Genomic DNA, 24,343 nt, shown 5'->3' with positions numbered 1-24,343 from the left:
GATATGAGAGATAATAGCCTATGTGAGAGTAAGAAAAAAAATCAGATAACATTGATAGATCTGTTCATTCAGAAACAGATCAGGTCATTCCTTCATGTAACATTCCCTGTTAAGATGACAGTATGGTCCATGATCATCAAGTATTTGCAGAACTACAAGCACAATGTCCCCAAAATGAACTACAAATTCCAGGGTTCTCTGTCCACTAGGAAAGAACGTCTTCTGTTGTTCCGTCATGTTTGACAACAGGTATTTATGCTTCCATTGCAGCCCTTTAACACCAACCTGTTAAACCTCTTTGCAGTCTGCCTCCCATCAGTTTCAGCAGACCCACAAGTCTGCTTTTTTATTATTGTTATCTGGTTCAGATAAAACAACATGGCTGCTGATACTATTGGAGACAGGGGTATAAATGCTGAATATGTGCCAGCCTGTGGATGTTTGTTACTGGAGGTGAACAATATTTTTGTTGTGCTTTGGCTTGAACGGCAGTTTAATTCTACACAAACGTGTAGAGCTGCTGTTCCTGATATGAAGTACTGACAGTCTAAATAAAATGTCTGGTGGTCATTGAAAGCTCATGTTCAGTCCGGGGCTCTGCTCATTTCACATGTATATGCAGACATTTCCTTTAATCACATTACCAAATATAATGCGGTTGTTTTGTTCTTTAGGTTTCATGATACATTTTTTCATTCCCCAATGTCAATCCATCACCGGCCATACTAACCTCGTCAGACGTCAGCTACTGGGAATTACAAATGGCCATGGTAATACAACAGCATTCATAGTTACTATGGATATTGCTGACGGGAATTAACTTGCATCCTATGAATTTAGTCTTGCCGTTTTTATGATAAACACCAGGAAGTGAATGCAACTCTCTTGTAAATGCCTACAATAGTCTCAAGATGGTGTATGTTTGAGTGTATTTAGGACATTAGTGACTCATGTCAAGCAAAGTGTTGCTCTTTGTCACTTTACCTTCCTCCTGATAACTTAGCGTTCCGTAGTAGTAGTGAATTTATGAAGGTCCTAATGTTGAATATTGAACAAATATGCAGAAAATGAGCTCAAGGCTACCTGTACATACATGTTTAAATAAAAAGCATCTTTCAGGAACAGGCTGGGTGATTTTGTTGAGTCCTTAAAAAAAAAAAAAAAAAAACCCTGAAAGACTTGAATTGTTGCATACTCTCATTCTTAAAAATTCTCATAAAAAAAAAGAAGAGAAGAGAAAAGAGAAAAAAGAAAGAAGTTATGATCAGGCAGAGTTGATGCTTGTGAAATTTATTAACGGAAATCAATTTGGTCCCTTCAACAATGTTAGACTGTTACAGCAACTTCTGGTACAGTGGGGCAGTGGAACGGAGCAACTGAGGGCAGGTGAACGTGGGGAGGGAAACATCAGTGAGAGAAGTTGGGCTGGGAGACAATGACATCACCACAAGTCAGAATTTTGACTAGCTTGTTGACTGAGGGAAATTCCATAAAAATGATTCTAGAACAGCAGAGACACATAAGATTCTAGAACAACCGTTGTGCAACATAAACATCAAGGTGGCATGACAAAGAGAGAAACAGTTAAATCCAACAGAGAAACACACTTCATTCTCACAGAGGCCAAAGACACAAAACATTTTTCCACCCCCCTCCTCCCCTACAACAAACTAATTCACAATACATCTTTTCACAAAACCAAAACTATGCAAAAGTGCATATTTTGACCAGTACAATAGCTTCTCACTGATGTAACCAAACTTGAGAAAGCTAAATGGAGAAGTTCTTCCTAATCCTCTGAGTTAGTTGTCACTGTAGCACTTTGAGGGAGAGCTAGGGTTTTGCTCAAATTCGTTTTTTTTTTTTTACTGCCAAACAAAGTTAAACCTATACGTTTCTTGTGAGTATTTTAAGCCACTTTGAAGCATTTCCAATACTGAACTGCTTGTTCCTTAATGAAAGAGGTTTCCAGACAGTTATTAAAACACTGCGGGAGAGACCGGAGCCCTATTTGTCATTTGTCAACAGCCCTAATTAAAAACATTTCGATTGGCATTGTGGACGATTTGGCAAACGTTCAAAGTAATCCAAGAATTAAACTGGGCAGGTGGAATTTCATAGCTTTAAAGGCTTTAAACATAAAGTCTGACAATGAGAAAACTCATGTGATGATATTGCCAACACTGGCTAAACAGTAAAACACTGAAACTGGGCAGAAATTGATTAAATGGGCCCTTACCCATTCTACGAACATTTTCTCTGAACACAAACAGCAACCCTTTGACTTCAACGGTGCCTGGGTCATGCTAGCTTTTGCGGGCAGCAGACGTTATTTTGGTGGCAATTCCACAGCCAGCACTCTCATAAACACTTGAGACAGAGGAAAAACAGAAAGAAAAATCAACACACGTCAATAAGTAAAAAGTCTTCTGAGACTGAGACGTGAGGGATGGTGAGGTACCTGATAGCTATTCCTTCAGCACCGTGGCAAATACAAGCCATTGTAAAAGCCAGGCAGATTCCAGAGAGCCGCAGCGGGTCCCTCTGTGTGTACATCACATTCTGGTCAGGGGGGCGTCCTGGAGCCCCTGTGCTGTCCCACAAAGAGCCAACCACCTCCCATCCAATCCCCTCTCCCTAAAAATACAGATCATTCACCTTGTCGTTAAAAATCAAAACTCAGGAGTGCTCACTGCCTCCCTCCAACTCATCAACTCAGGCAGTGCGGACGCCACTGCAGACGCAGTGCCTACAAGCAACAAGGTTAACCCAAACAACCTTGAGCTTTTATGTAGCAACTTGCAAGGGTGACGTCAACTCCAAGATCCAGAATCTAAAACTTGGCGGAAATTAAAAGACTGATCTTAAAGAATGTCTTGCCATCATCTGTTCTCGTCTGCTCCTCCTGGGCTTACACCATGCATAAAGTAATTTATGCACACCATGCATATTTCACACCACCTACTCAAGTGTAAACCACACAGACAAAATACAGCTAAAAGAACACAAACAAGTTGGCTGCTGGCTGGCAGACGCACAATGAAAGCATATCTGTTTCTGCGCCTAAGCACATACTTGGCCAGGGTATTTAAGGACCGCCTTTTCCTTTTCAGGCCTTCATGAGTGGCCTTGAAAAGACGAGTCTACATCTTTGCCATAAATTCAGTCTACAGGAATCAAAATTCCTCTGAAATGTTTGAGAGCAGTGCTGGTTGTAACACCCACCAAAACCTTTAGATCCAAGCAAGAACTGTCGAAAGACCGTTGACTGCCCTGAAAGAAAAAGCTATCTGAACAGTTCGTCAAATGTTAATCTCTTCAGTCCCATCATTGCATTGCCACCAAATACTGCTCCATACTACATTCATTTAGGCCCAACTCCTCTACAGACTACCAAACACTCCACATTCTGACAAAGGAACAAAAATACTTTACAACAGAGACAAAAGACAAGAGTATACCTCAAAGAGAAACTACCTCTTACAAACCTAAAGAGCAAATACTGTACGTTAGTCATTGCCCAAGAGAAGACTGAAAGAATGAAATGGGCAGGTGCTTACATAATACACTTTGGTTGACATTTCTGTGTCTGCCTGAAAAGTGAAAACTCAAAAAATCTGAAATGAGCTAAAGTTCTAAATTAAATGGTCTGTCTTTTTTGAGATAACAGCAAAGCAGTAAGTAAATATGAAGGTTTCTCTATGATACACAGGTGAACATAACACTTTTTACGAACTTTCTCAGTTTGTCTCCAATACAATAAATTGAGAGTGTGGGTAGCTAAAATTTTAGAGGGGGGACTTTGTTACTCATCTCTAGCATTTCTCCCAATGTTAACATTCTGCAGACAGTGCCAACTAACTCATTTTTAGGTTCTGCATTCATTGTCCACTGTAAGCCAGCAAGTGTTCTACGACACAGTATGGCTCTAAACAGATAATGGTACAATAAGTGCAATCAAACAGAGGCTAGACAATTTTGGCAAATAAAAGAATTGCAGAAAGTCTGCAAGAGGAAAATCACGGCTTGGTGAACAACATCACAACAGCACATTTACTGTGAAAAGAGCAAAGGAAGAGAACAGAATGGTTAGTGAGTGATTGAGAAGAAAGAAGAAGAATGCAACAGCCTGCTGGAAAGTAGAGGGGACAATATGAATGCTCTTCTGGGGCCATTTCATTTTAAGTGTAGCCAGTCAACTCTTCTATCTAGAGTTATGTGTGAACTAGCATTTATGTGTGAACTAGCATTTATGTGCGTGTGTGTGAGAAAGAGCATGTGACATATATCAGGGGCCGGGTGTGAATGAGAAGTTTGCAGCTAGCTTGATTTTCCAGCGCGGGGCCCTTCTGCTGGGGCTGTCCATGGAGGACAAGGTCTTCGTGTCCGGGGGCTGAGGAGGCTGGGAGACTGCAGAGCCTACTATGCTGCCAGGCTGCTTGTCCACAGTGAGGAGATCTTCGCTTTCAGGTGGATCAGACATGACGTCACCGACTGCTAGGGCTGCCGCCTCAGGGTCATCACTCTCTGAAAACACAACAGAGGTAGATGAGCTTACACCAAAGGAAAGATAGGAAAGGGCGCAAACAAAAGACTAGATCTTTAAATGGGCTAACACTTTTTTTTATTAATATATTTGACCTAAACAAAACTCTGTAGAAATGATCATCTATCAAATCTGATTGTCATTTAATTTTTGTTATGTTGAGATTCTAAATCATTTCCAAAATAAAGTGACAGTCAAAGCGAGGAGTCTGACTGTAAGGCCTCTACAGGGATAAAAGATCTGTCACATCACCCACACTACCAGCGCCTTTTAAATGTCAACTGATTTTGCTTTCAGTGCAACATCTGTACAATATAAACCATAATGCATCTACAGCTTAGCTATGTGAATACGGCCCATGAGACAGCAAAAAGCAGACTTTGCTAGAGGACATTACAGCTGACCTGTGGACGGTGGTGGTGGAGTCCTCTCCTCGAAGTGGATCAGGTCAGCCTGCTGGAGGAGGACGGGGTCGGGGTGGAGTTGGGGCGAGGGCAGGCAGGATGGCACAGGACCACACAGCAGGTCGACTGGGGAGGTCAGACACAGCAGCTCCGACTCTGCCACTACATCGCCACCTGGCAGGGAGAAGGAGGCACTCATGAAGCATAATGAATATAACAAGCTAACATAAGCCATCTGTTGGAAACTTTTATGCAAAGTGCCTTAAAGAACCATGAGTGCAAAAATATTTCAGAAGAACGTGCCATTTTAGTCTTCCAATATATTCTTTCCTTCTATGTATTGTAGTCATAAGTTTCAATTTTCCAATTCAGTTGTGTCTGTGCTTGACATTTTTGTATTTCTTTTGTTTGCATTGAGACAAGAGGTTATTTCGTCATCATTTTTTCCATCTCACTTGGACAAATTTGTATTTTTGTTTTATCACTTCACTTCTGTGTTTTTAAATCACTATGCAAATAAACAAAATCTTGCACACAGTCTGGATGAAGACTACTGTTTTTTTTTGACTGCAGTTGAGTTGTGTTACCTGGACTGTGAGTTCCTGAATTGGCATTGCTAGAGGGGCTTTCTCTCGGGCTCTCCTTGTCATCCTCTGGCTGGGGGCTGTCGGAGGCTGTAGAGCTTACCCTTGCTAGAAGTACACAGTCACACACACACACACCAAGGGTAGCAGATGAATACCATACATCTAGCCACATGAGTCTGATGATATCTCGCAAAACTGCCGGACACACAAAGCTACCATACATCTTTTCAGGGGCCATATCAAGAAATCACAGATAGCTTAATTCCCCAAGTATTCTCAAGAAGAAACTACATGATTAGACCTCTAATGTCACAACTGATCATATGGTTCTGGGTCATTATTTACAGTCTATGTACATGTCAGTGATTGCCACTTATGTTAACTTAAGCTTATCTTTTTGTAAAGGTAGAAAAAATGCTAGGACCAAAGTGTCCATCACTTTTACCTTTCATATCGTTCTTCAAAACGATAATCCTCTTGTGACCGTGCCCTTTGATCCAGACCACCTGATGATGACACACCAGAAATCATCAGAAAACTATAAACTATACAATAATATGAAACACATGTATCACATCTACCCAAGTATAGGGGTTTCTTGTAGATAGGACTGAATTAAGTGCAGAGATAAGAGAATATGTTTTAAAGCAACAAGCTACTGTATATGGATTGCATCAGATTTCATCATGTTGTATTATGTAAAAGCCTGAAGCCAGTGGGATTGACCAGAACAGGAAAAAAAAATCTAATCAAATAAATAAAGAAGCCCACATGGATGAAGTATAATTTAAGCTCAGGATGTAAAATTCTGACTAGAAAAAGTCCTACTTAAATTAAGGTAATGATCTCCCACCTGTGGAATGGCACTGAGCAGCTCATCAGTGCAGGTGTAGCCATAGGAACGTGGCTGAAGGCTGCTGCCTGTAAACTTGTTATACGCTCCAGGGAACTCAGTCAGGAAGATCTGGTTGTAATGGTAGGTGTGGAGCAGGGCACGTACGCTGCGGGCAAACTGGTAAAGCCTGGTCAGCCTCACCCACTCCTCACCACGACCACTGGCACTGTTGACAGCCTCGCTGTCTTGAACAACATACTCGTGGTACAACTGTGGAGGAGGAAAGAGATCAAACTCAGCCAATTTTGTATACATATTAACTAGATGGTGGGTGGGGGGTGGAGAGAAAGCACTGAAGGGAGAGAAAATATGACTGAGGTACTGGAAATATGTAAAAGGCGAACAAGCTTAAAAAAAACAAAAAAGCTTAAAAAAAAAAAAAGTGAGCTTTATAGAAACGAGCATGTAATTCAAGATAAACTGCAACCAGCTTAACTCTCTCAGGATAATCTCTGGCATGGCAAACCTGTGTTTTACCATTTGAGCTAAACCCAAAGTGATGCAACAATTGGGCTCATACAGTCTTCATAGCGGTGTTCACTGGCACATGTGCAGTAAAGGTTTTTGAAATTTTTGGGACTGACTGACCAACAGAATGACGTACTAGCTGCTGGTCACAACTAAAAGTGATAACCAGGAAAAACAAGCTCTTCCACTCACCTCCACAAGGTAAGGCAGGCTCTTTAGTAACTCGCTAAGGGAGAGGAAACCATATTCGCATGGGTTGAGCGGGGCTCCATGGACAGCCAGGTAGTGCCGGCTCAGCTCCTCCACCTTCAGACCCCTGGCTGTTTGCTCCTCCTCTTGGGACATGAGCAGGGCCAGTAGCTGGCAGGTCAGTGAGCGCAGAGACTTTCTGTTGATAAGCTGCACTTCCCGACCCTCCAAGCCATCAACCACCTTTGAATTGAGAGAAAGCGGTTGTTTATTTATTGGTGGGTATTAAAACCCAAGAGATTTGGAGAACGCAGATCAGTACAGAGACTTTACCTACTGTAGCTCTCTCCAGACAGCATTAGTATTACTAGGGGAGGTCAGTTATATGATATTACCCATCTTCATTGGTCAGTGCCACCCACATTACAGCAAAACTTCAAATGGCTCCATATCATTGTAACATTGTGACGCTACTCTACCCCATCACTTGTTATGTGGCCTTTGTAAGTTTGATGTCAGGTTATATCAGTTTAGACTGCAGCTTAATTCCATAATATAGAGTTTTTAACTTTGGGTGAAACAATTCTCAACTATTGTGCTATACCTCAAAAAGCCACTAGGGGACATTTAAACACAGATTTTCATGAATGTGAAATCCTCTACCCTGTCTATTTGATGACAACTGTTACTCTTCAAGAAATAGCGTTGATATTTAGTAAATGATCATTCAAACCGTGGTAAATGACAAAGAAGATATTAGCCTGTTACATATGGGGGAACCAATAATAATATTTAGGCCATTCAAATTCACTTTCCTGTGTCTTAAAGCTCTACACCTGCCATTTAGAAGCAGTTAAAAGACAATCCAAACTGCAAAAGCAACTAATCCTGGTGAATTTACTCTCCAGCAGGCGTTCCTTACCTTGACCACATGGCAGAGTTTGGCCAGCAGAGCGGGCAGGGAGCTGGCGTCATAGTCCTGCAGGCGTAGACCATAGCCAAAGGTCTTGCTGTACTCGCTGAGCAGCTGGCTGACGGGCAGGCTGGAGTTTCTCTGGGCCCGCAGCAGCTTGACCAGCTGGGCCGCCAGAGCCTTGACACGTTCCACCTCTGTCAGAGTCAGCACCTTCTCCTCACCACACTCCAACACCTGGGGAAGGTGGGGGGCATCAGAGGTCAGGAGCGCAAGTTGATTCAGGGAGAGGAAATGGGAGAGGCATTTAGATGTAACAATTAACACATATATTTAATAGGATGGGACAATACATCGAAATTCAATATATCGCAATACAAAAATGTGACAATGCATATCATGGGGCAGAAACATGAATTGCGATATTAACTCCATATTAGCTCAATTAGCTTAATAATATTTTATTCTTCTGAAGTAATCACAAATTGCTCATCACATTTTCACAAGCTTAATTATATTATTTGCACTTTACAATGACATTTCTAAATTATTTCCATTCTAGCAAGCCAATACCATTGCTATTTGTGGCTAAGAAATAAACATAATTCTGCACAGTCATACTTTACTGTCATTGAACTTTTATTTATTACATTGTATCGTGGTTGTATCGAATCTTGAACCACATATAGCATACTGAATCATATTGTGAGATGACCATATCATCCTATCCCTATCCCTCATCTTCTTCCCTACTGTATAGAATATATCATGTTACATCTCTTTCTCTGTAGGGGTAGTAATAAGGAGCAGAGGGCATCATGTACATGCCCCGTCTGCCCAACTCACCATCAGTACTTCAGGGATGGCCTCGAAGAGCTCCATGAGCTTGGTGAAGCCGTAGTAGGTGAGCTTGCATTGACGACCAAAGTGGTGGTGGTAGGTGGGGATGAACTTGCTGAAGGGCATTCGGCAGTGGGGCTGGTGACGCAGCAGGTCCACCACCTCCTTCCCAAACTGCTTGGTGCGCTCCATTTCCTCCACTGTCCGCTCTGTGGGCAGAGGCAGAGGAACTGATGAGTGGCTGAACAAATCTGATTTACGTGTTTAAAATTCCTGTTGTATTCAAGATTCTCAAACCAACTCCCATTAGCTTGCTCTTAGCTTAAACTTTAGCCTCAGTGATCATGGAAAACCATTATCCACTGCTTAAGAGCAAATGGATTCGCATTTTCTTCCTCTCTGAGGTTTCCTTTTGTTTTCTGGTTTGAGGACCAAGTGTTCCTCTGACCTCTCTTGGGGACAGAGATGACCGTGTCTGTGTCCTGTTGTGTTATGGTGATGGTCGTATCAGGAATTTCCGCCAGCAGGTCCATCAGGTCACATATGCCGTAGTCGATCACCCGCCAGTCTCTGGAGAAGCACCTGATATAAAGTACAGAAAATGTTAAACCAGTCAGAGACACTGAAGCAATCCAAACACATTTTTGATCTTCCACCTATTAATAAGGCAAATCCCAAGATTACTATACATAGCTTAAGCTGTGAACCCATAGAACATAGAACACAATCCTTTGCAATTACTAGCAGCCCTTAATGCAAAGAATGCTAAACATGTAGGTGTAAAGCACTTTGGATAAAAATGTACCAAATGGCCTATACTAAGAAATCATATTTATTTAATCTCCAAGCAGTGCAGTTGACTGACCAATGGTATGCCTGCATGAAGTCCTTGATGGCCACTTGTTTGCTGGCTTGGAATTTGAGCAACTTGAGCAGATCCTGGGTGAAGCGCTTCACCTGGGCACGATGGGTCAGGGTCAACAGGCGCTTGGTGCCCATGCCCAGGATCTGTAGGGGAAAAAACAACAAACAACACATACACATGTACGCAGAGTTAAAAAAATATAACAAAACAAAAACAACACAACTAGGGTGGGAGATATGACCATCATTAAGAGTTAAAATTTGGTCAGATTTGTCTTCACAGGGAGATTGTGGATATTGTGGAGGGAGCTAGTGGCCTTCAATCTATGTATGTATGTATGTATGTATGTATGTATGTATGTATGTATGTATGTATGTATGTATGTATGTCCATTCATAACTTTATGATACAGCGAATATACTAGGGGTCCAATGGATATTGAAGAAAATCAGAACCAGTCGGTTCGCCACCCACGGTTCGGGTCACGCATGCGTGCCGCAGTTCATTCGGTTCTGTGTCCCCCCACTCCCCACGTGGGTCTGATCTCCCTGGAGAGTATCTGTCCAATCAGTTGTCAGAATTACATGTCAATCTACAATGACATCACAGCTGGATTAGCCTAGTAACACAGGAGCCTATGGAGCAAATTGTGGAATTTTAAGTTTCACTTTCAGACTCTGCTGCTACTGGTCTGTGAATCATCAAATGACAAACATGATGTGATGCACACATCAGCGCATTAGAGATTGATTTGGATCAATTTGACCAACTTTTGATTTTGTGGCTTCCGTGGTCGATATTGCGGCAGTGCGCCGCAGAAGAGCCCGACGTCACTCACATCACACACGCAGCAGGAGGAGAGCCATTAGGACCAAAACAACTTTTTGTTCCCCAACAGCAATCTCTCAGTGAGTTCAGACAGGCACAGAGCAATAACTAAAACATTGTTTTTTTGTTTTTTTTAACCCGCAACCGCCCGACACGTCAACATCCGAACCCACCCGTTCATTCTCAATATTATCTTCAATCGACCCAACCCGCCCCACCCTCGGGACCCGAGGGTTTCGGGTTTACCCACGCATCACTATTTGGGGTGTTTATAGCAAAGATTTGTAGCCCTGTTCAGTAGTGGAAGATTTCAGTAGGTAGGCCTACATGATTTAATTTGCATTTTATGTTGATGCCCTGGAGTAAAGCCACTGAAGTTTGCATTTTATGTTGCAATTTATGTTGATGTTGGCCTACAATGCAGGGATATTTTATGTTAAAATAACAAAGAGCCAGTATTTACTTTATTTCTGAAAGAAAGTCTGTTGATTTAGTTATACCGGATTTTAATTTTCAGTGAAAAAGTTTTCATTCAGGAAAACTTATACATTGTGTAAATTGGAATTTGCAATTGTACTTCCCCTGCCCAGTGCACCAGATATAAGCCTATATACACTGTACCGAACCGAAACCGTGACCCTAAAACCTTGATATGAACCGAACCGTGAGTTTTCTGAACCATTACACCCCTAGAATATACAGTACATTCACTGCTTTCACCCAAGTCACTGCATCAATTTCCTACTACATTGAAAGTAAACATGGCTGTTGTCAGTGATTAACTCAAGTGAGATGTTGAACCACACAAAACAGCTAAACGGACAGACTTATGTTTGTTTTTATGTTTGTTTGTTTCAAGTGCTGTTGGAAATATAATAATGAATTCAGTGCACATGAATACCCCAACAAAGTGGCAAATACAACTGGGAAAGTCAGGATTTTCTATGATACCGAAGTAGCCGATGTGTGACATTTAGCAATGTCTTTCTTGAGTAACAAAACAGTTAACTCCACAAAAGCTGCAAGTAGTCTTTAACCCCTGACAATTTATACAGTCGGAATCGATAAAGTGATAAAGAACTAGATTGATAAGAAGAATCAAAAATGGCACCAGAATCGGTAAAATCCTAATGATACCCTGCCCTAGTATTTCTGCTGTGTGCCAGAGAGAAACAAAATGAATTACTCGACTGCATGAGCGTTGAAGATGGCAATCAATCATGCTTAATAAAGACTACAGTTTTGATCTTTGGAAAGACAGCACTGCATTAGTGGCTGGAAGGGCCTGATTTCCCTTGTCATGTAATATAAATACATGCCATAATTGCTTTACACACTTCAGTGGGTTAGAAGCAACAGTAGATTGTTCAGCCTTTTACAGTACAATCCAACACAAAGAGTGAAAGAATGGCGAAATAAATTAGTGGCAGCATAATGCCAGCTTAAAATAAACAGGGTACAAATTTAGGAAAAAGTGTGTCCACAGACCCACATACCCAGGGGATTGCACAGATCAGTCGTGTGGTTGACTAGTAAGACTACTAGACCTCACTCTGGGAATGTGCTGGCAAGTTTCTCAGTTCTCATACAAGCATAGATACAGAAAATATGGAAAGCAGAGAATACTAGACTGTCCATCTGGAGCCTCTCTTTATAGTGCTCGCTGCTATTGCTCATTTACGATGCAAAGGACGCACTATTGTGTGTTATCAAAAGCACTAAGTTTTGCATCTTTTTTTTAATGCTCAGAGCGCCGAGCACAAGAAGTGAAAAATATTTCCACATTTCAGCAAAAGAGCATTGCACTTCAGAAACAGGTTTTTAACAGACGCATAGCAACAACAGTAGACATGACAAGGGCTTACCCAAAATATCCGTTTAGCCCTGCTAGACAAAAACCCTTTGCCCATTATCACTGTTTGACTTCCAATCTACCTTTGGCTGCTGTTCATTAATTAGGAATTTCAGGCTAGTACTAGTTAGTACTAATACTTGTAACAACAGCATGAAAAAGTTATATTAGGTAATGTTAAAAGTAATATGACCATTTTTAATGATTTGATGACTAGTAAAAATCATTAGCTGTAATGTAATCCTTAATTTGTATACCTGCAGGACGTGCGGTACGGCCTCCAGCAGCTCCAACAGCTTGGAGTAGCCATAGTCAGAGACACGGCACTGCTTGGCAAAGTGGTGGTGGTAGGAGGGAATGAACTTGCTGATGGGCATGATGCAGGACGGCCGGCTCTTCAGCAGGTCAATAACCTCCCGGCTGAACTGGATGAGCTGAGGGTTTCCCACCGGGCTTTTGCAGCGCTGCATCCAAGGCTCTGGGGGATATAGAGAAAGGAAAAAAAAAAGTTCTTATATCTGCAATAGGCATACCCGACTGGTAAAGATAAGCATTATGTTATGGTGAGTGCAGTAGTAAATTAATACAATAGTTGTTCAAATAGTCAATGAACAACTCCAAGGCCACTCAGAGCGGTGAGTGTTCCTACCGGAATTAGGTGCTGGTGGTTTGTTGTGGATCCACTTGATGACTTTGAAGCCATTCTGGGCAGTGACAATTGTGATGCTGGGAATGCAGGTGATGAGATGCTCCAGGGGAACACCACCCTCCACTGTCTCGTCGCCCAGGTGGAGCGGGCTGAATTTTGCAGCATAACAGTCTGGGAAACTGAGTAAAAATTACTACATTGACTTTCTAATGCTTAACAAAATATGCTCCACTCCATCCACCTCGAAATTTTAAATAAATTGTTTTCAAGGCTTTTCACTGTAGTACAAGTAAGTTACACCTATAGTTAAGACTAAGAGTCCCAAATAAATTTTCAGGCTATACATGAATTAAAGAGGCAGTTGTCACCTGAGTAGTGGAAGGGTGCCCTCGTGTGACTGCAACAGACTGTGGACCTGAGAGGCCAAGGCGTTCAGAGACATCACCACGAATGGGATTTTATAGGAGTCCGGGTCAAAGTCGGCCTCACTACGAATACACAGATGATAAGACACACAATAAGTGGTGGAAACAGGGTGACAGTTGGATAAAGCTCAGAGAAGAGGGCTTGTGACCAGAGACTTGCTGGTTCAAATCCTGCGACCTGCTGGGAAAATCTTGAGGAATGAGAAATGCTCTCCCAGTCACCAGAGGCCTCTGATTGTACTGGGCAGCTTACGGTTGTTAATTTATAAGAAAAACAAATAAAGGTTGTAAAAAGTGAATATCTGAACCATACATGAGTATAGGAGTCAGCAAGAAGGAGCAACTGAATCTATGTTTTATTTTGTACCACATTCTCATCATGGAATAAGTATTTTATCTGAATAGGTACCTGAAGTCCTGCTGTGTGTAGTGTTGTCGGCAGACGGGTTTGTGATACTCCAGCTCCTCAAACACCACGGGGCTGCCGCTAGTGGAGGAGGAGCCCTCCTGGGACTGGGAAGAACCTAGGGGACTCTGACGGATTTGGCTGCTGGGCAGAAGGCACACGAGCCGCGAGCCTCCCTGTTCCCGCACTGCCACCACTTCTGGCAACCTGTACAGATCCCCGACCACAAGCTTGCGGGAATATCTGGAGAGGGGAAAGAGAGCAGATGGGTCGGTACATGTCGTATGAGTTTGTAATGCATATTTCAACATTATGTTAAGACTATACTGATGTTACAAAAGAGGTAAGAGTAGAGTGGCTGAACTTTGAAAGCCATGAGATGGGACACAGTTACTTACTTTTTCTCATAGATCTCAGTGAACTTGAAAAGGGGAAGGCAATTGGCAGGTGCATCCTGAAGAATGCTGATAATCTCTGAACTGTACAATGACAAAGCAGAAATTTAACATCAGAATCCACACAAGAAAAAAAAAAAATTTCAAATGACTGAATGTCCCACTAACCAATATTATGCAAGTAATTTGAGGCAAGTGAAAGCAAGACATGACTGGCATTTAATTTAATTTCAATTTATTTGAATAGGGACAGATACATAGACAAAGAACATTTAAGTGAAAATAGTCTGATGTCACATATCATAACATTTATAGGCTAAGCTAATTTGCAATGTCTGTCCCTAGATGGGCTTTTGTAAAAACACTGTTAAAAACAGATATACAATACAACAGAGATAGAATACACACACAAAAAAAAACATTGTCAACATAAGACAGATAGTACAAAAAAAAAAAGTATACTTAACATCTAATGTACCACTTTAAATACACACTACTGTACCTGAGCATGGCAAGGGATTTGCTGCTGCCTCCGGTGATGAGAGACACATGAATGCGTTTGCCTCCTATCTTGTAACGGTGCAGGCCACTGACAGCGCCAATGGCCTGCTGCAGGGACAACATCTGGATTGTTGCCTTCAGCTGATAGTCTGTGTGGGGGCTAAGCTCCACACCTTTCACCTGGACAAAACATATTAAACCACAAGAAAATAAAAATAAAGTTATTGAGTTTTGTCAAACAGCTGCACACAGTGGAGAAAAATATACAGCTTGTCTCACATAAGACTACACGTGTTCAGATTAAGTCATTAACTTATTTTGAGCAGAAAAATGCCATCTTTAGACCTTGTTCTTTTGGACCTGGGTGTCAGGCAAACCAACAAGAAATACAGTGCATCTGACCAGCACATCAGTCAATAAATTAACCCTACTGATGTAGTACCTACCCTGCCATATCGAGAGAAGGTGTCATGTAGTGTCTGCTGCAGATCTTTGCGGGACATTCTGTAGTCCAGGTTGGCCACCTGGACCTCTGCCCCTTCTGAGAAGGGCTCAGCAGGACTGTCGGAACAAGGACTGCGAGGGGCAGCCAGGAGGGGTGAGGAGCGGCTGGACAGGCAGGGGGATGCACTCCTTTAGTTGGTGGTGGAGAAAGCAGGAGATAGGTGGTTGTAGCAGAACCAGGTCTCCAAAGCACAAAATGGACCCTTGAGTAACATTCTTTCCCAGGAACAAAAATGACCCTTCACCTTTAAAGCTACAAAAGTGTCACCTTGACGCTGACCAAGACTAAGGGGGGATCTCCTCCACCAATCAGACAACTTTTCTGAAATTTACAAGTTTTATCTACAAGCCACATCAGACTGCAGACCAGGATCTCCCTCACACACACAGACTCACACAAATTAAAATAAGAAGATTTATTTTTATCTGGACCAGAAGACTGAGTTCTATTGAACTGATGTTGGACAATTAGTCACATTAGATAATTAAATACATTTTGTATCATGTTACCAAAAGGATCAGGAATTGCTTTCTCCCTTCTCTTTTTAGTTCTGTAGGAAACCACCACCTTTCTGGATAGAGCCATAAAAGTCGTAAATCCATAAATTCTTCTAATTCTTGGTTTAGTCCTCTTCTCTACTTTGTATTTCCTAATGTCTCCAATGAGTTTTTAGAATAGTGTGAATTATATAATAAATTGGTTAATCATGTATGCTTAAGTGGTTTAATTATCCTCCCAATAGTTGGCCCCAGTTAATCCCCTGGGACCACACTGCTACCTAAGGTTTGATTATATTTACCCATTCCTGGCCCCCACATCGATAATTATGTTCCATTTCATTGTTTCCCTATATCAACCACCAAAGTTACTATGCATTCGTGATTTAAATATTAAGATTATAAAGTATGCATCTAGGCTATTCTGCTAAAACAACTCAGTTCACAGCAAAGTTTGAACAGTGAAAGTTGTATTGTCTAATCATGTTTCATGTAATGGTTTTATGCAATCCATAAGTGTTTGTTTACAGGTTTCATAATGTTCACCGATGGACAACAGTAATTGGTTGAGTATGTAAAATCCAAACGTGTTAATCTAAAACTTTATCATTACATAGGCTAGTTACTAAAGTAGTTGAGAGAGGTATCCGAGACTTGAGGTATCCTCATGTGTCTCTCTGTCTTATCACGGGCGTTGCCCGTCTCCAGAACAAAGAAATGTAGGTGGAATCTCCAAAACCGCATGAAGTATCTTTTTACACTGCAAAACCCCACCTTGGAATTCGGAAAAACTATAAAACTCTGAGTTCTTTGTCACCTTGTGCACTTCATGCCCCGAGCTTCATACTGGAAGCTACAATGCCGATCCAAACTTAGAGAAGACTTAGCACGAGCAGAGATTCAGATCTCTGCCTTGTAGCTACTCTTTGTCACTGGTGTGATCCTGCCTTTTTACAAGCCATTCATAATACAAAGTTGAGCCTCGCTTTTTAATAGATATCATCACCAGAACCGTGAAGACTGTTACAAAGTTATTTCAAGGACGAGTTGTTAATCCGTTAATTAGTAAAAGTTAGAGAAGCCAGAAGCTCCTTTTTTCAAAAGACCCACTCCAACCCCATCGTTTGCCATTGTCAGGCGACCCGGCTATTGCCGAGCTTAATCAGACTCGCTGATCTTCGGGAAACCAGCTTCTACACGGTCTAAACCTCCTGATGGACCCGGCAAGTAGGCTGAAACATTTGTAATTTGATATCTTGATCAAAGTTTCATATTTCCATACCTTTACTAAATTCTGAATTCAATATTTTAGACTCTACACGCTACATGGTTAACCATGGAAACAAGTGGATTAAAAATTATAAAAACACACTATCTGTATTATATTATCAAGTGGTGGAGACATTGCATATAGCTTTAACAGTATGCAAAATACTGTAAAATTTATGCTATGCAAACACGACTGATCTAAAGGGAATATGTCACCTGGTGGACCAGGAGCCCTGGGAGAGGACCAGGGGGCTGAAGCTCCTGTGCAGGTTCAGCTTGCTGAAGGCCGAGGGTGTGCTGACCTGGAACTCCCCAGAGCTCCTGTCCCTTCGCTCCACTGGGGAGTCCGTTGCACTGCGAGGGCTGGAGCACTCTCTTCTATGGGGAAAGAAGAGATGGACACAACTCTAAGAGTAATGTCTTCACTGTGCAGGGCTCTAAATTAACTTTTTTTTTTTTTTAAACTTTGTAGCACTGGTTCTGCCAACCTCTAAAATGTAAAAGAACACCAGCAAAAATGTAGGCACCCCCAAAACACTTAAGGGATATACTCTATATCCAGATATGGACAATAAAAACATATATCAACACTAATTATTTAGATAGGTTACCAAACAATGACATAAAGTAATATATATATATATATATTTATATACACATTTACAGTTAGTTGCGGACATGCGGACATGGCTTCTCTGTCCTCAAAACATCACATCTCAGCAAAATCAAACCTAACAATGGGGTAATAGGCCAATAGGTTAATGCTGTCCGTTCACCGTATCTCTCAGATAATACGGTATATATTTGAGTGTTGGACAATTTCACACAACTCTATTTCACACAAGTCTATTTCACTTTTGTTTTCATAATGGACCAGCTGGACAGGAGTTAGTCAGTTATCTGGCTGGCAGCAGGCACTTGCAGAAGTGTTTCATGTGAGAGGAAGCTTCAGGACAGGGATTTGATTTTAGCCAAGTTTTGTTGGTGTTTAATTGGCTAGAACACAACAAATAACAGGAGAGGTGTTCCATGTTTCCTCTGAAGAAGTTATGCCTTTAAAGTCGCACCTAGACAATTATTTGTAGGTACACCAGTAAGGCCAAATTTTTCCATGTTACATAAGTTCAGTTTTGGTCGGACTACAGAGCCCTGTGGTGACAAACAAAACTTTGGCACTTGGGTGTCATCCAAAATAGACTATGAAATCAATTATCACAGGAGCTTTTGTTATAATGAAACCAGATTCCTTTTAGAGTAATTACACTGATTTCATTAAACTATTTTATAGTTTGCCCCTTTTCCCCCCAGTGTACCTCCTCCTGTACATGGATTCTCCAATGAGGCCAGGCTTGGGCAGCTGCTCCAGTGTTGCTGTTTCGCCATTGCTGTGGGGGGAGGAGGAGGCAGTGCGCCCTTTTTCCAGGTGGTGAAAGGCCATCTTGGGCTTGGCCTCGACACCACCCAGCTCCTGGACCAGACAGAGGCAGGCAGAAAATGGATATTAATGGGACGCATACAGTGTACGTGCGTGTATGTGTGTGTGTAGGGAGAGAGTAGGGGTAGGTGGGGGGTAGTTAAACAAGCTGAAGGGAAGGAGTTCTGTAATGGCATAAATTGATGCTCTGAATTTTGACCAAGAGTAGCTTTTCATAATTGTATGTTATTGATCCATATCTTCCCCTCAGCTCTGTTTTGGTTAGAATGAAGCAAAAAAAGAAGAGCAAATCAGCCATTACAGCCACAAGAGGTCAGTTCTCTCGTCTCTCTCCGAAGAACAGCATGGGCCAAGACCAACCACAGATAAATGGAGGCATGCAGCAGACAGTCAACTGAGTTGAGACTTGGGACAAAACAAGGAAACTATTCACATGAAGCTGTATAAGATATCAGCATTGATACTGGACAAAGCGCATAAAGAAAATGCAAACAAAGCACAAAAGCTATAGGCAGACTGATGCACTGACATGATGAATGAAGCAAAGGACATGCTGGGGGTGACAGGAAGTACTACTAAGGGCTAATAGGCTACATGCTAGCACAGGCAGGGGATAGGCAGGCAAATGAAGCTTAGCAAGCAGCTACAAGCTGTTAGCAAGCGCAGCAGTTAGAAGCAGCTTGGGAAAAAAAGGCATAGGCAGAAGCTACTGTGGTTTACATAGCAGCTTTGACAAGATTAGTGGGCAATGGGGGTTAAGGGGAAGCAGGCATTGTCAAGTCTGCTGACCTGATGGGGCTTGGCTGGGGCACCACCGGGAGGCCCACTGCAACCCCTCCTGGGGCTGTAGGGCCTTTCAGGCACGAGGCCAGGGGTCTGGCACGGGCGGGTAGCTCGCCGTGGCCTCCTGGGGGACCTGGGCTTCTCCAGGGGTAGAAAAGAGAAGGAGGACAGTGGTGGGGGAGGGATGAACAGAGTATCCTGGGTCTGATAGGGCTGGGGCAGAGTCTGGGGCTGGGGCATGGGATGGGGCTGAGGCTCAGGCTCAGGACTTGTATCGTCTTTGGGCCGCGGGGAGAAGGACAGGCTGATGCGGCGGCCAAACACATCCTCATTTTCCATGCGCTTGCGGGCACGCTCAGCCGCATCCAGGCTGCTGAAGCGGAGGACTGCTGTGCCCTGGGACACGCCCAGCACCTTGCCACCACAGTTGTCTGACAGGCGGCGGAGCCTGACCTTCACAGCGTTCCGGAGGTTCTTGTCACAGTTGACAGGGAGGTTGTGCACATAGAGGAGGTTGAAACTGGGCTGAGGGAAGGGAGGAGGAAGAGACAGCACGCCTGTCTGGGTTCTTTCATTTCATAGACTTAAAAATATTAATGCAGTAGTGCCCCTTTTAGGTCAAAAATATTTTTTAGGGGTGGTATAGATTAGGAAAAGCTTTAATAATCCCTGTAGGAAAACTGGGTAAATAAATAATTGTGAAAATAAGCAAGGTGCTCACATGATGATTCCAACTGCCTCACTCTCTGCCCTCATGATAAGTCCAAACTCAAATGCTCCACGGTCATTTATGTTGACATCTACTTACCTCTCATTTAACACCCAGTAGATCAGTCAAGTACTGTTTAAGTCCTAATGAAGAACTTGTGATGCCTACCTGTGCTTTCATGGGCATACGTGGTGGCAGATCAGCGGTGATCTCCTGAAAGGCCACATGGCGATGGGCGTGCTGCAGTAGGGCCGGGGACGTATGGCTGCCATGGACCAGGATTACCTGGAAACCATGGCGATGACGCAGGTCACTCAGCTCACTTGCAAAGTTCACATCCGCTGGAAACGAGAAAGACATGACAATTTGTTTAAACGTTTTGTGGCAACAAGGCTGTAGTTGATTACTGTGAACCTGAGCTTCACTCACAGGATACTAGCACAACAGTAGCAGGAGCAGTGTGGGTCTCAGCAAAGCGCCGTAGGCTCTGCCGAAGCTTATCATCAGCGGCATTCTTGGCTGTGGCGTTGATATGTGCAACAGTCACCTGGTGAAATGAAAATAAGCTTACATAAGACCCATTTCTTGTTTTGGTGTCAGATGTTTTTTTTTGTTGTGCAGTTGTACACTTCCATGTCTTGCTTAAGGGAATTAGTTGCTTGTAAGACTTTCAATTGTGAGTTTTTTAGTAAAGTTTAAGTGAATAAATCATTAAAAATCATTGACTATTTAGTACATTATTTGCAACGGATTGTACCTGGCAGTTGTTGAGCTCTTGGATGACAGCCTTACTCTCCTTGCTGATATCACAGACACAAATGAATTCTGCCTCGCGGTGGCCCTGGAAGAAACGGCTGCGGATACGCTGGACCACAGCTCCAGCCGAGCGCCCGCTGGGCACGCTGCAGTTCTCAATGTCCCAGAACACACCGACTGGAGGGATGTTCTCTGGCCCGCCGCTCTCTGGGGAACCTGGTGGAAACATAACGTCACAGTTATCAAACAATTTCCAGGCACATTCACCATGATCTCAAGCATCTTAGTTTCAGGTTAACATGGTAAGACTTGGAGGAACATGATTTAACATCCATTTCTCTCAATTCCACAAGACTACATTTCACACCAATAACCTGTCCTACTAATTTCTAGCTAGATTTAGCTGACAAATCTGATAGCAACCCATATACATGCATAAATTCAAAGCTGTATTATTGAGTCCACTGACCATACTTCTGGCCAGTCTTCCCCAGGCCAGTCGCTGGCATTAGCAACATGCCATCAGAGGAGGTGCCACAGCCGTTACACATGGGGATGGGGATAGGGGCGGTCTGGGGCGGGGGGAGAGGAACATTGCCCCACACCTTGTCTGACTCAGACAGCAGACCATTCATGGGCTGCAAACAGGTGCAAATTGACAAAATCGTCAGGGAAAACAAAAATAAAATTCACATGAACAACAAGCAACACTCCAACAGGCAGTGAAAGGATAAAAATGCACTTTGTAAAAACACAAATACAAAACCAGCCTCAGTTAACATGAGATTCTTTTCATCCACGTGTACAGAATATAATCACCAACAGTGATCTACATGGCATACAAATACAAAGGGAGCCACAGTGCAGGAAGAGAATTCTACCAACCTTCAACAAGCACTCCTGGCAGTAGTGTGCCCCCTTCAGACAAACCGTGCGTTCTACATTTAGGTGCATAGGCTTAGAGCAGAAGTGTGCTGTAGTGGTGGTGGTGGTGGTTGGGTGGTCACCATGTGCTGTGGGTCTCTGGGCTCCCCTGGCTGCAGGGCTGCAGTCCACACCGCAGGGGTAGTAGCCAGAAGAGGCCAGGCAAGAGCCATGCATGGGGGGAGGAAGAGAGGGCACAGAGGGCAGAGAGGCAGCCAGAGGGGCTGAGGAAGGGAAAAGGCTGGGTTGACTGCATGGAAGAGGGACAACGGGGTAGGTGTGGAGAAGCCCTGTACAGCAGGGGAGGTAGGAGTGAGAGGACATGGGCTGGGAGGTGGCCACAGAGGAGGGCAGCTGGGGTTTGTAACCCCCAGGATTGTGCTGAGAGTCAAGGGCTTCACCTCCACTTCCATAGCTAGGGTTGTATTGGTATGGATGAAGGGATGAGGCTATAGCGCAAGCCCCAGGCCTGGTATTACTACTGTTGCCGGGGGCTTCCAGAGTGTTTGGGGCCATATAGAGCGAGACAACACCACTAATGCTACTATTACTACCAACAACACCTCCGCCACCTAATACCCCATATCCATCTGTGCTGCAATAATCACAATGAGTGCAAATGCTTACTTTGGGGCTACCCCCCTCTTGTTGCTGTTGTGATGGTGGTGGTTGTTGTTGGTGGGATTCTTGTGGAAGCTGAGGAGGAGGCAAGCAGGGAGGGGGCAAAGGGAGAGGGGCCAGAGGGAAAGGCTGGGATAATTGGGAGGAGGAGGTATGGTGCGGAGGAGGGGGGACATCTTTCAATTCCAGCACAGCCTTTCTGCTGTCCATGTAATCGTTCTGAAAAAAGACCAAACAAATTATCAGCAGCATGTAATCACGTATTTAGTAACAAAGTTCTGTGGGTTTATTGGACCTTGTGCATATCAGACAGCTGACGTCACTGAAGGTCAAAAGGGAAACCTGATAAAAGCTTATGGGAAATCAAAAGTTAAGTCTTAGAAACAGATAGTGCCCTGGGTGAGAAATTATACAGTACTGGCAGTCTCGCTCTTTTATGATCTTCAACTGCACACACCCCTACTAAGGATTTCCCATGCACACATGCTACTTTTGTGTTCATAAAGGGGCACATTTGTTTTTGCAAACATACTCATTTGGTTCTTCATGTAGGGAAAATGTTCACCAGTTAGGGAGGAGTAAAATGAGCATGAGGGTAATCTGAAACACCCTCTACATTTTGTAAACTATAAACATACTTATTAACACTGACATAATATAGTAGGTGTTGTTGAATGAATGTAATCAGTGGAGCAGTGTTAAATAACATATTTTTTTCCATAGATGCACAGGATTCTAATCTAGAAATTGATAACTCTGAGAACAATATTGGACCATTTTCCTCTTACAGAAAGTCAGAATGCGAAGTGGCTCAATTTACTCCAATCTACTTACTCTCTATGTGTACAGATGATTGGACTGTACACTACAAGATACCTACTTGTTTGTCTGTGTAAGGAGGGGTGGTTTTCTCATAGGTGGAGAAGCAGTCTTTGAGTTTCCAGAGCAGAGTTGAGGCCTCCGTTTTTGGGTGACTGAGCCATGGGAAGGGTCTAGAACTGCATATGGATCTCTCCTCTCCCAGTCCTTCCATCATACAACCCAGAAAGGTCTTTCACCATACTTTCGTCTCTCTTCTCTCTCATGCTTTCCTGTAAGTGGGAAACGAAAGTTAAGCACCAGTTTGCACTATGTCCCGGTGCTCCAGTCGCTCAGTCTACATCAATGAACTAGGAACTTTGTGCGATTTATTTGTCGAGGTAGGATAATCTACTACACAAACTGTCCATCTCAACCCATCGGTTATAACATAAATCCCGCTGCATTGGAATCATCACAGCTTCCTTAGCCCTTCTATCCCTCATCAGCAAGGGGGCGAGCCTGCCGTTAGCGGTTACTTAACCTTTTATTAGCCAACATAACTTCGCAAGCTGACTAACGTTTGAGTTACTTGTCTTCAAATCCCGAGCGAACCACGTTAACTAACTCGGTTAGCAACTTATGCCGGCTAACGTTTGCTATCTAGCTAATTTAACGTTAACTGTTAGCCAGGAGCTGCTAGCTACCTAGCGTTAGTTATCAAGCTAACGTTAGCCTAATATTAGTTAGCTTGCTTAACATAGGCATAGCTGCTCGCACACTCTGACTAGAAGACTGATTGTCATTATTGCCTTTATGGTTAAATTAATCGCAGTTGTTAATGCCGATGAATTTCAAAAACAGAATACCCGACGAGCTCTCCCCTTTCACATCTTCCTCAAACGACTATTTTCCCTTTTCTGTCTCCCTAGAAACAAGCACCTTTTTGTACCCTACATCTGCCAGAAACGACACACAGCTGTCGCAAATGATAACACATTGCACTGTTGGACCGATCCATGTACTTGCTCTCCATCTGCTTTGGCATATAGGTATACACTGATATGATATTGTGAATATTTTTTAAATATAGTTAATGATCACAGAAAATAAATTCCTTCAAACTGTAGCTTATATTCCAGTTTATAATTTTACAACAAACGAATAATAAAGATTTTTGTGGGGTTTATCGTGGGGGGGAAAAAACAAAGAAACAATGTTTCATTTGGTAGGCTATATGATTGCATTTAAGTTACACTACGTGTTGATATTATACAAAAAAC

General features: G+C 42.9%; 1 protein-coding gene across 1 annotated transcript; it reads right to left on the bottom strand.

The window, feature by feature from the left end:
* Nucleotides 1–1,285: 1,285 nt before the first annotated feature.
* On the bottom strand, nucleotides 1,286–24,017 carry LOC139667956 (meiosis regulator and mRNA stability factor 1). The gene is made up of 27 exons (XM_071547416.1): nucleotides 23,930–24,017; nucleotides 23,143–23,353; nucleotides 21,603–22,481; nucleotides 21,187–21,355; nucleotides 20,719–20,933; nucleotides 20,391–20,508; nucleotides 20,130–20,302; nucleotides 19,259–19,777; nucleotides 18,348–18,502; nucleotides 17,251–17,412; nucleotides 15,210–15,396; nucleotides 14,765–14,943; nucleotides 14,266–14,346; nucleotides 13,871–14,110; nucleotides 13,405–13,524; nucleotides 13,037–13,215; nucleotides 12,645–12,865; nucleotides 9,708–9,850; nucleotides 9,291–9,424; nucleotides 8,849–9,051; nucleotides 8,012–8,239; nucleotides 7,093–7,332; nucleotides 6,391–6,642; nucleotides 5,983–6,043; nucleotides 5,538–5,642; nucleotides 4,951–5,124; nucleotides 1,286–4,527 (listed from the first exon to the last, which is right to left on the bottom strand). Exons 2-27 carry the CDS (start codon nucleotides 23,296–23,298, stop codon nucleotides 4,289–4,291), a joined length of 5,532 nt encoding a protein of 1,843 aa, XP_071403517.1. The 5' UTR covers nucleotides 23,299–23,353; nucleotides 23,930–24,017; the 3' UTR covers nucleotides 1,286–4,288.
* Between the last annotated feature and the right edge of the window lie 326 nt (nucleotides 24,018–24,343).

Source organism: Centroberyx affinis, unplaced genomic scaffold, assembly GCF_046629955.1.
Source record: "Centroberyx affinis isolate AG114_WGS23_722 - 3 ecotype Tasmania unplaced genomic scaffold, CSIRO-AGI_Caff_v1 ptg005908l_1, whole genome shotgun sequence".
NCBI classification, from domain to species: Eukaryota; Metazoa; Chordata; class Actinopteri; order Beryciformes; family Berycidae; genus Centroberyx; species Centroberyx affinis.
Note: the sequence above shows the minus strand (reverse complement) of the source record. Positions and strands in the feature narration are given on the sequence as shown.

Coding starts and splice junctions, on each gene's coding strand:
- LOC139667956 (XM_071547416.1), bottom strand. CDS start 23,298: ATGATGGAAGGACTGGGAGAGGAGAGATCCATATGCAGTTCTAGACCC. Junction 9,052..9,290: donor CATCTCTGTCCCCAAGAGAG/GTCAGAGGAACA, acceptor CTCTGCCCACAG/AGCGGACAGTGGAGGAAATG. Junction 6,044..6,390: donor TGCTCAGTGCCATTCCACAG/GTGGGAGATCAT, acceptor TGTCATCATCAG/GTGGTCTGGATCAAAGGGCA.